Source organism: Tasmannia lanceolata, unplaced genomic scaffold (genome assembly GCF_043159265.1).
Source record: "Tasmannia lanceolata isolate RefF3 unplaced genomic scaffold, GAP_Taslan_0.1 ptg000012l, whole genome shotgun sequence".
In the NCBI taxonomy this organism is placed as follows: domain Eukaryota; kingdom Viridiplantae; phylum Streptophyta; class Magnoliopsida; order Canellales; family Winteraceae; genus Tasmannia; species Tasmannia lanceolata.
In genome coordinates, this window is record NW_027518689.1 from 18130336 (window position 1) to 18141300 (window position 10965).

At 47.4% G+C, this 10965-nt stretch overlaps 1 protein-coding gene across 1 annotated transcript; it reads left to right on the plus strand.

The window, feature by feature from the left end:
* The first annotated feature begins 3830 nt into the window (after positions 1 to 3830).
* Positions 3831 to 6640, plus strand: LOC143888590 (uncharacterized). Its single transcript, XM_077393034.1, has 4 exons — positions 3831 to 4115; positions 4976 to 5570; positions 5943 to 6169; positions 6314 to 6640. The coding sequence occupies exons 1-4, from the start codon at positions 3831 to 3833 to the stop codon at positions 6638 to 6640; spliced, it is 1434 nt and encodes a 477-aa protein (XP_077249149.1).
* The last annotated feature ends 4325 nt before the right edge of the window (positions 6641 to 10965 follow it).

Sequence of the window (10965 nt, forward strand, 5' to 3'; positions counted from 1 at the left end):
TCCAGTGATGTACAGTAAGATAGAAAAACGTAGGGCTGCAACTCGGGTCGGGCGGGTAGGATCGGGTTTTTTTTTTTCGGAAAACCCACGATTCCCAAACCCGGCCCTACCCATGATAAATCTCGGGTCGGGTCGGGTCGGGTTTTTTCACGTTAAAGCAATTTTTTAAGGAAAATTCTTGTTTGGCAAGGCAACTCAACTCACAGAAGCAGAAATTACACTCACATTACACTTGAATCAAACAATGATGTAATTACACTCACATTGCACTTGAATCAAACAATGCTGAATCAAACACTTAAATCAACTCAACTCATAGAAGTAGAAATTACACTCACATACAATAACAGTGGGTGCGTAGGTTTTCACTTTTAACTTTTAACTAACAATAGAAAAAAATGTACATACTATAACTTATGTAACTCGGGTCGGGGTTGGGTCGGGCCCCTTCAAACCCGACTCGACCCGAGATTCATGCGGGCTTTTGAATGCTCAACCCGGCTCGACCCGAAACCCATGAAACCTGAACCCAACCCAGGTTATTTTCGGGTCGGGTCGATGCGGGTCGGGTAAAACCCGGCTCGAGTTGCAGCCCTGGAAAAACGCTTCAGTTGGGCGCGGCCCCAATTGTAATGAGGAACGCTCAATGCGGGAGTGGAACCGAACAAACTCCCTCTTCCAACGTCAGTAATCTTGTTCTTTTTTTATTTTTTATTTTTTTGGCTGTTTATCCTTAAAATGACAATACTACCCTCTCGTGCTCTTTGGATCAAAACCGAGTGCCCATAGCGTGCTGACACGTGACACAGTGCCTCACCATCTGCCAATAATATGCCGCCACGTGACCTGGCCAAACCGAAGTTCTCGGCGGAAATCTCAATGCCAGTCGGCGCACGGAAATCTTGGCATATAGCAGTATCGCCTCGGATTATCAAGCCGCAAATCCTAGAAGACCATACAACGTCGCATCGGTCGTCGTGCCACCGACTTGCAATTCGCTCCATAACATTGTCCATACCGGCGACCATAACAACTGCCAATGTCGCCGGTCCGTGATCCCTGGAACCTCCATATATCAAAGGGAAGCTCCCACTCTGATTAAAGGGTAAGGTCACAACCCAGGTACGGTCACAACCCAGGTACGTAAGGACTCCGAGCCCTTCCTTCTTTATTTAGCTCCTATCTATTGCCTCGTTTGACTTAAGCATCGGAGGGTTTCCTCGAATTTCGACTCCGGGCATTCCTAACCGAGTTCTTTGAGAGCAGGGACATCCAGTCAAGACAACCACCCTTCTTCCACATCTAGACCACAGGACCCATCCGAGGACGTCGGATCTGAGCCGCAACATATTGGCGCCCACTGTGGGGCCCAATTAGGTCCTCTTAAGAAAAAGGAGTTGAGCACTATGGCACCCTTGAAGAGAAGCCGAAATGTTCACTAGAATTCACACCCAATGCCCAACATGCAGGGTTCTTAGAACCATGCCAGATCATATAGTAGCCTGCTATAGGATATCGAGTCATTGGCCAGGCAGGTGGATCAACGGATGGAGACCTTGACCAACCTTGTCCAGAGGTTGGCGGAAAGAGAAGATTGTGTTAGACAGGCCAAAGGGATTCGCAGGCGCAACGGAATCCCTTGGTGGAACTAATTCAAAAATTTTAGATCCCTTTAATCATTTTCCCAAGATCCTGGTTTCTAGATGATCATTTGTTGTCAAAATAAAATACAGCAGAACAAGAAAACAATACCGAATTGATTACCTGACTAGTAATCTGTGCTTGATTTACTCCCCGCTTGGCTTCATACTTTCTCATAGCATATGCCCTGGACGTCGAATTGATGCCTTCCTTGGATTCCCACGGGCACCGAGGATTGAGAAGAACCAGTCTTCTCTTCTTAGTTCTAAACCAAAAGGAAAGAGGATTTCTCATGGGAATCAAAGAGGGAGAGAGAGAACTTGAGAAGGGAAGAAAGTTTTTGAACAGGAAGAAGAGAGGATAGAGAAGTTTTACATGTGCCCTGGACATCAAATTGATGCCTTCCTTGGATTCCCACAGACACCGAGGATTGAGAAGAACCATTCCTCTCTTCTTGGTTCTAAACCAAAAGGAAAGAGGATTTCTCATGGGAATCAAAGAGGGAGAGAGAGAACTTGAGAAGGGAAGAAAGTTATTGAAGAGGAAGAAAAGAGAATAGAGAAGAGTGAAAAACTTCTCTTACTTTCTCCTCTCTTTCCCTCAAGAGGGTGGGTTGTGATAGGTTCATACATGGCACGACCGTAGGATCTCGCCACGTGTCATTTACGTGTCACCAAGATCTTATCCATAATCGTCTGCCTTTGCGAAGGGTGTAAAACACGACATAGCCGCTTGGTTCCGCCACGTGGCACCTTCTCATCACCAAAACCTTGCCCATAATATCTCAATCTCTCATCATCACGATTATGGGGAAGATCAGAAACCAGATCAGCGAGCCACTAATAAGCCATGCACGCCACCAACCACTGACAACCGAAGCATGGCCCAACCCAAAGAAAGAAGGCATTTTCTCCAAAATGATTGAAAATGTCCACGTGGCGCACCATGCAAGGGGATTGCGTGCGGAAGGAAAGGATAAACACGTGACAAAGCCTCCTGAGAGAAGGGCCCTCTCTCGATCTCTCTTGCCTGGGAGAAGGAAAAACCTAACTAGACAAAAAGAGCACCATTAAAGGAAAGCTTTAATTGCTCATTAAGGCGGCCAGACCCAAGGAGAGGTGAGGAAAAAGGTGTTGGACGCCCGCTTTCCCCTCTTCCCCGGATCCTCTAGCCAATTTGACCACCTAAGTAACAGAAAAATCCCGCGTGTTTATCCTTGTAAACTCGGCCATCCCCTTCCCTAGTCCTGTTGTTATTTATACGATCGAGTTGGAATCTGACTTGGGTGTTGAAGTGGTCGTTCGGGACCCACCCCGGACCCCTGACCCCTTTGTTTGTGATTGTAGATATCGGACGGAGGCTCTCTACCCACCGCACGATCACAGACCCCGATTCTCGCACCATCATATTGGTGCCATCCGTGGGACTCGTTTGAGCTCGAGTATCTTGCAACGATGAGAAACCCTAACCTATAGCAGGAACTTGGAGTGATGACTAGGAGTCAGGCTCAGCACGCAGTGGCCAACATTTCCCTTTCCTGAGAAAACTTACGCGCTTTGGATCTACAGCCACCCGTTTCAAGCACACCCCAAATGGCTCCCACCATGGAAATGTTAAACGAACTTCAGCAAGAAATCCTCCAAAGATTGCCTCCCCACCCCATGTCACCGGTTCCCGAGTTTCCCCATGCCCGCCACGGGCGGATGGAGGCCTACGGGACAAATAGCGAGGAGTCAGGAGGAGATTGTCACCATTGACGACAACAGGAGCAGGCTCAGGCCGCCTCCCCTTCAACTAACAGCCCGATGCCCCCCAATGAAAGGGCTCACTGTGCTAAGGGATGTCAGCCTCCCGCATTCAAACAGGCTACTCGAAGTCTCGTTGACCTCACCTGGACCGTTCATCCCCATGGGTTGCCCCCCACACATGCTGAGGAGGTAGCCACCTCGGCCCAGCTGGTAGGTTTGGACCAACTGGCCGAATTGCAAAGACAAATTCGGGAAGTTAAGCAGGACATGAAAAGGCCATATGCCAACGACATCTTGGAAGAATGGGAAAGGGAGACCTCTTGCCCTTTCACCTCTGACATAATGAAGGCCCCCGTGGAAACGGGAATAGACCTTTCGTAGTTTGGTTCTTACGATGGAACTGCCGACCCACTGGAGTTCCTACAGACTTTTAGAAGAGTCATGACGCTTCGCGGCGCCTCGGATGGATTCATGTGCAAGGCCTTCGCCTCCTTGCTCAGAAAAACTGCCAGTGAGTGGTACCTGCGCCTGGAGCCTGACTCCATCGGGTCTTTTCATGAATTCGAAAGGAAGTTCATGACACAGTTTGCCAACAACCGCCTTCGTCATGACCCCGTTGACGCCCTCCTAGCTCTCCGACATGGAAAAAGCGAAACCCTAAGATACTTCATGCTTAGGTTCAACGCCGAACTGTCTCAGCTGGCCAACATTGATATCCAGATAGCGGTGGGAGCCTTAAAGCATACTACCCCATATTAGAACCTCAAGGTACATCTCACGCTAAAGCCACCACAGGACCTGCAAGAACTTGAATCCAGAACCAACAAACTCATCCGGCCAGAGGAAGCCTGTGGCCAAGAAAGAAGCCATGCAGGTCCGGAGAAAAGAAAAGAGAGGATTTAAGAGGCGTGGGAAGAGTGCAGGCCGAGGAGAAGCCTACAAACAGGAACCTGATTCCCGTTTTCGAAAGATTGGGAAACGCCCCACTAAAAGTCCCTCTCTCCCATGTCCTCTTCGCAATTAGGGATCAAGGTCTTTTGACCCCCAAGAAGATGAGCACAGACCCCAAGAAGCATCTCACTGGAAAATTCTGCGATTTCCACATGGACCACGGTCACGAGACCGATCGTTGCTACCATCTCAGAGTCTGAGTAGAGAAACTGGCAGAGGAAGGCCACCTAAGTTAGTATCTCAAAAGCCCCACACGGATTGAGCGTTGGCATCACCAAGCGGAAGCACATCACCCTTCTCCCCCTCGCCACTCAAGGAGCAGACACGCATGCATCGATCCCACAGCAGGCACTGCTCCCAAGACCACCGCCACAGCTCCAAACACCATCGATCGCCCAAGAGGCATCAGGAGGAGCCTCAACGCCATGGGCCAGACCCCGAGCAGCCCCCACCATAGCTGGGAAGATTAATAGTATACCGGAGGACCAGCGGCCAGGGGGCCCACCACAACTGGGCGATGCGCGTATGCAGAGAGGGTGCTCTCCCTTGAAATGCCATAAAAAAGGGCCTGGACGGACCCCCCTCAAGCGGATGAGGTCATATCCTTCTCCAATCTAGATTATGATGGACTACAGGTCCCTCATGACGACGCTCTGGTCTTCCAATTGATCATCTCCAACTTCGATGTCGGGAAAATCCTGGTCGACACAGGTAGCTCAGTAAACGTACTACACCTCGGAGCGTTTGAAGAGATGAAGTTGGGTGAGGGAAGGTTGGGACATGCTGAATACTCCATATACGGATTCTCCGGGACATCCGTGCAGATTAGTGGCAAGATCGACCTCCCCGTCACCTTCGGAACATACCCTCTCCAAAGAACGATCATGACGACCTTCTTGGTTGTTGACGTACCATTCACCTACAACGCCATCATCGGGCGCCCCGCCCTGAGAGACTTAGGAGCCATAGTGTCCACTCCCCACCTCAAGATGAAGTTCCCAACCCTAAATGGTGTGGGAGAAGTGCACGGGCAACAGATGGTGGCGGGACAATGTTATTACACCAGCCTAAAAGGAAGCAACGCTCCAATGAAGAATTTTGCGATTGGCAGCGAAGAGCCCAGGGAACAAGCCCGGACAGTCAGGGACGAACCCATCGAGGAGTTAGATTCCATCCCTTTGTCCAAGGATCACTTGGAAAAGGTAGTCCGGATCAGTTCCTCATTGACAGGTATGTTGCAAGCCCAGCTAATCAGTTTCTTAAAAGCCAACGAGAATGTTTTTGCATGGTCTCCCTCCGACATGTCGGGCATTCCTCCGGAAATGGCAGTTCACATGTTAAGTGTGAGCCCGACTCACAAACCCGTTCGATAGAAAAAAAAAGAAATTTCGTTGTAGAAAGACAAGCACACATCAAGGTCGAGGTTGAAAGTTGCTACAAGCCGGATTCATCAGGGAAATCCGGTACCCCGAGTGGCTATCCAACGTTGTGATGGTAAAAAAAGCCAATGGGAGTTGGCGGGCTTGCATAGACTTCACCGCGTCTGCCACAAAGATCCATACCCCTTGCCTCGCATCGATTAACTGATTGATGCCACCTCAGGGCACGAGCTCCTCAGCTTCCCGGACGCCTTCTCCGGATATAACCAGATAAAAATGCACGAGCTGGACGTCCCCAAAACCACGTTCATCACCGACCAAGGCCTGTATTGCTACACAGTAATGCCGTTTCACCTGAAAAATGCCGGTGCCACCTACCAGAGGCTCGTCAACAAATTGTTTCAGAAGCAAATAGGAAGAAATGTGGAAGTCTACGTGGATGATATGCTGGTAAAAAGTGTGGAGGCCCGGCGACACATCGCCGACCTCAAGGAAACCTTCGACATTTTACGACATTAGCAAATGAAGGTCAACCTGGCCAAGTGCGCCTTCGGGGTAGCTTTGGGAAAATTCCTAGGCTTCATGGTCAATTAGAGGGGAATCGAGGCCAACCCAGAGAAGATCCAAGCTATCTTGAACATGGAAGCACCAACCAATGTCGTAGAAGTTCAGCGGCTGACAGGACGGCTTGCCGCCCTCTGCCACTTCATGTCCAAGTCGGCTGAGAAGTGCCAGCCCTTCTTCAAGCTCCTGAAAAACATACAAGAATTCGAATGGACACCTGCCTGTCAAGAAGCATTTGACTCTCTGAAGCAGTACCTCCAGGCACCACCAGTGCTCACTAAACCCGAGCCATACGAAGAGCTATTCCTCTACCTGGTAGTGAGCTCAACTGCGGTAAGCACCGTTTTGGTCCGATGAGAAGAAAAACGGGAACACCCAGTGTATTACGTGAGCCGGATCTTTCACGGTGCGGAGGTATGGTACCATAACATCGAGAAATTTGCCTTCGCCGTTGTCACCGTTGCCCGAAAACTCTGTCCGTACTTCCAAGCCCACACTATTGTACTCCTGACGGATCAGCCCCTGCGTAAGATTCTACAAAAACCCGAGACCTTGGGAGACTGATAAGCTGGGCGGTCGAGCTTGGAGAATTTGACATTCAGGTCCGGCCGAGACCAGCCATCAAATCACAGGTCCTCGCGGACTTCATCGTGGAGCTCACCCCCCCCCCCCGCACCAGACTCCCCTGTAGAGGAAGAAACCGTGGTCCCAGTCATCTCTTTGGCCTTAGATGACGAGTTCGCTGAAGCCCCCCGCCCCCAGGGTTAGTAGAACAAACCAAGGCAGACTTGCCCTCCTGGGTACTACATGTGGACGGTTCGGCTAGCAAAGCCAGGTGTGGAGCAGGCATATTACTGATGGGACTAGACGAGTTCCTGGCAGAATATGCCTTGTGACTTGACTTTAAGGACTCCAATAACGAGGCGAGTACGAAGCCCTGCTGGTGTGGACCCCGATCCGAGAGAGGCGGGGGACGAGCCCCCAGGAAGTCTCTCTAGATCATCCACGTGAATGGAGAGCTCTACTAAGGAACTCTCGAAAGAATGTGCCCCTCACAGCATGAGTGGTGATATAAGGTGATATACCTCTCGATTCGGGGACTAGCCCGGATTCGAGACGTACCTTAAACAAAGAAGAGTCGTCATCCAAGGAAGTGGGCCCTGGATCCCATATCATGCTCTGTTGCAATGGATAACCAGAGATATAAAAAAAGGTTCGTGCCTGGTTACGAATTTGGATGGTCCGAAGAGCACCTCATCCGCCCAAGTGCAAACACCTGGTCTCTTATGCCATTTACTTATTAATTTTGAAGAGTTTTGGACGAAAGTCATATGAAATGAGAACATATATCTCAGAGAAGACGTCTATCTAATTATGCATGTCTCGGAGATGAATAATAAGCACACATAAAAGAAATAAATGTCACCTAAGAATAGCTAGGTTATGAGTGTCATACCTAAATGATGTCTAAGTTTTGGTGTGCAAACACATGTATGCTACAGCTAAAGGTATAAGGTCTGCACAAGAAAGTAAGAAAACACAACAAAACACACATCACCACTTGACTCCACACACAACTCGACACGACAAACCCTAAGACTCTAATGCAATACTTGACTCGGACCAGGATAGCCATCTATCCCGGCTGCTCTACGTATCCCGGCCTCGGGAAGAATCAGAATCAACGTAGTTCGATGACCTATTCTAAACTACGATGCCTAACCATCTAGAACCGCTATTCTAGACTTGATCAACTAGACTCGACTGCTTTTTAAAGCTTTTTGTACGATTGCTTAAGTTCAAGGGAATTGTAATTTTTAGGACTCTCTATATACCCTAACTAATGCAAGTTGGTTAGCCTTAAGCTAATGCATGTGGGCCCTACATCTTAAGTGTAACTAGGCTGTGCATCCTAAGAAAAACCATGGGCTAACTAAATGCATCCTGGTCTAACCATCTGTTCGACTAAGTGTCTAATCGACCACGACTCGAGGCCTCCTAACTCTAGGGACACTCACGCGACAAGACATAGCATATCAACACAATTAGGACAGACACCTAACACTAAAATACCCCAAATATCTAGGACAAACTTCTAAATCTAGGGGAAGATCTTTTTGAGAAAAGATTTTGAAGAATTTTTGTATTTTTGAAAAGTTTGAAATGTTTATTTTTAAAGGTTTGGCTGGACCTGGGATAAAGATCCCAAGCTGCACTACGTACCCTGTGGAAAGGGATCAACCCAACATAGTTCGGAACAGATTCTCCTAACTACTCCTAATGACTCTAGACATTTAGAATGTTTCAATGTTTTTGGGTTTTGAATTTTTGTTGTTTTTGAATTTTCATGTTTCCAAGTGTTTTTGTTGTTTTTGACACAGAGGACATAATCCTATCATCATAAGGGTAGGACAGACTCCTGACATCCCGCAAAGGTTGGACAGAATCCTATACTTTGCAGCCAGCCTGTGGACCCCGATCCGAGAGAGAGAGGCGGGGGACATGCCCCCACGCGCAGTCTCAGGATCATCCACATGAATGCAGAGCTCTACCAAGGAACTCTCGAAAGAATGTGCCCCTCACAGCATGAGTGGCAATACAAAGGGTGAGATACCTCTCGATTCGGGGACTAGCCCAGATTCGAGGCGTATCTTAAACAAAAAAGAGTCGCCATCCAAGGAAGTGGGCCAATGATCCCATGCTATGCTCTGTTGCAACGGATAACCAGAGATATAAAAAGAAGGTTCGTGCCTAGTTACGAATTTGGAAGGTCCGAAGAGCACCTCGTCCGCCCAAGTGCAAACACCTGGTCTCTTATGCCATTTATTTAATAATTTTGAAGAGTTTTGGGCGAAAGTTATATGAAATGGGAACGAGTATCTCCGAGAAGACGTCTATCTAATCATGCATGTCTCGGAGATGAATAATAAGCACACATAAAAGAAATGAAAGAAGTGTCGCCTAAGGGTAGCTAGATTCTGAGTGACAAACCTAAAGAGCTAAGTTATGAATGTCATACCTAATTGGTGTCTAAGTTCTAGTGTGCAAACACATGCATACTATAGCTAAAAGTATAGTATCAGTACAAGAAAGTAAGAAAACACATCAAAATATAAAACACAAATCAATCCTATATATGACAGGACAAGACAAATCCTAACTGTAATGCGACTTGACTCGGATCAAGATGGCCGTCCATCCCAGCTGCTCTACGTATCCCGGCCTCGGGAAGAATCGGAGTCAACGTAGTTCGATGCCCTATTCTACACTACTATGCTTAACCATCTAGAACCGCTATCCTAGACTCGATCCACTAGACTCGACTGATTTTTAAAGCTTTTTTGTACAATTGCTTAAGTTCATGTGAGTTGTAATTTTTGGGACTCTCTATATGCCCTAACTAATGCAGGTTGATTAACCTTAAGCTAATGCAGGTGGACCCTACATCCTATGTGTAACTAGGCTGTGCAACCTAAGGAAAACCATGGGCTGACTATATGCTTCCTAGTCTAGCCATCGGTTCGACTGGATGTCTAACCGATCGACTTGAGGCCTCCTAACTCTAGGGACGCTCACACGACAGGACACACCATATCAACAAATCAGGACAGACTCCTAACTCTAAAACAACCTAAATATCTAGGACAGACTCCTAATGCTGGGGGAAGATCTTTTTGAAAAGGCTTTTGAAGATTTTTTTTTGTATTTTTTTGAAGGTTTGAAATGTTTGTTTTTAAAGATTTGGCTGGACTTGGGATGTGGATCCCAAGCTGCACTACGTACCCTGTTGAAAGGGATCAAGCCAACGTAGCTCGGAATAGAATTCCTAACTACTCTGAAAGACTCAAGATTTTTAAGATTTTTGGTTTTTTGAAATGTTTTTGGTATTTTGGTTATTTTATAGTGTTTTTTTGAGTTTTTGACACAAGAGGACAAAATCCTATCATCATAAGGGCAGGACAGACTCCTGATATCCCGCAAAGGTTGGACAGCATCCTATGCTTTGCGGGGGAAAAATGACAGAATCACGACTCTGCAAGGTTTGGACAGCATCCTATACCTTGCAAGAGTGGAAAAAGATCACATGATTTGATGAGTGGTTGGAAAGAATCTTAACCCCTAATGATGATAGGACTGACTCCTACAACTGAAAGACTGACTCTCTAGCTAAGGATAGACTCCTTTGCTAAAGACTGACTCTGAAATTAGAAAAGGATTGACTCCTAGTGTACAACCCTAAGAGAGGAGTACTAATGAGACTAGGTTAGTCTCCTAAAAGAAGAAGGGATAAAGAAATGACGCTAGTGAGACTAAGCCAGTCTCCTAAACACAGAGATGGGCTCCATTACCCTTGCAATGATAAAAAGGAAATGGTTCTTAACAGACCAAGTCGGTCCTTAACCTAAAGGAGGTGTTCTATTTGAGACTTGGATAGTCTCCTATGTATGACTCGCTAATGAGACAAAGCTTGTCTCCAAAGGATTTGATTATGTTTTCGTGAGACATAGCTTGTCTCCCTAAAAGGGTTGGGCTCTAGATGACTCTTTCATTTCCCGTGCAATGATAAGGCTCCTAATGTACAAGGGATACAAACCTAAAAGACTGGGCAAGTCTTTTAAGTAAAGAGGGGAGTGCTACTTGGACTGAGCAAGTCTCCTAATGATGGGCTTGGGCTAGCACCT

Coding starts and splice junctions, on each gene's coding strand:
- LOC143888590 (XM_077393034.1), top strand. CDS start 3,831: ATGACGCTTCGCGGCGCCTCGGATGGATTCATGTGCAAGGCCTTCGCC. Junction 4,116..4,975: donor ACATTGATATCCAGATAGCG/GTGGGAGCCTTA, acceptor GATGGACTACAG/GTCCCTCATGACGACGCTCT. Junction 6,170..6,313: donor TCTACGTGGATGATATGCTG/GTAAAAAGTGTG, acceptor ATGGTCAATTAG/AGGGGAATCGAGGCCAACCC.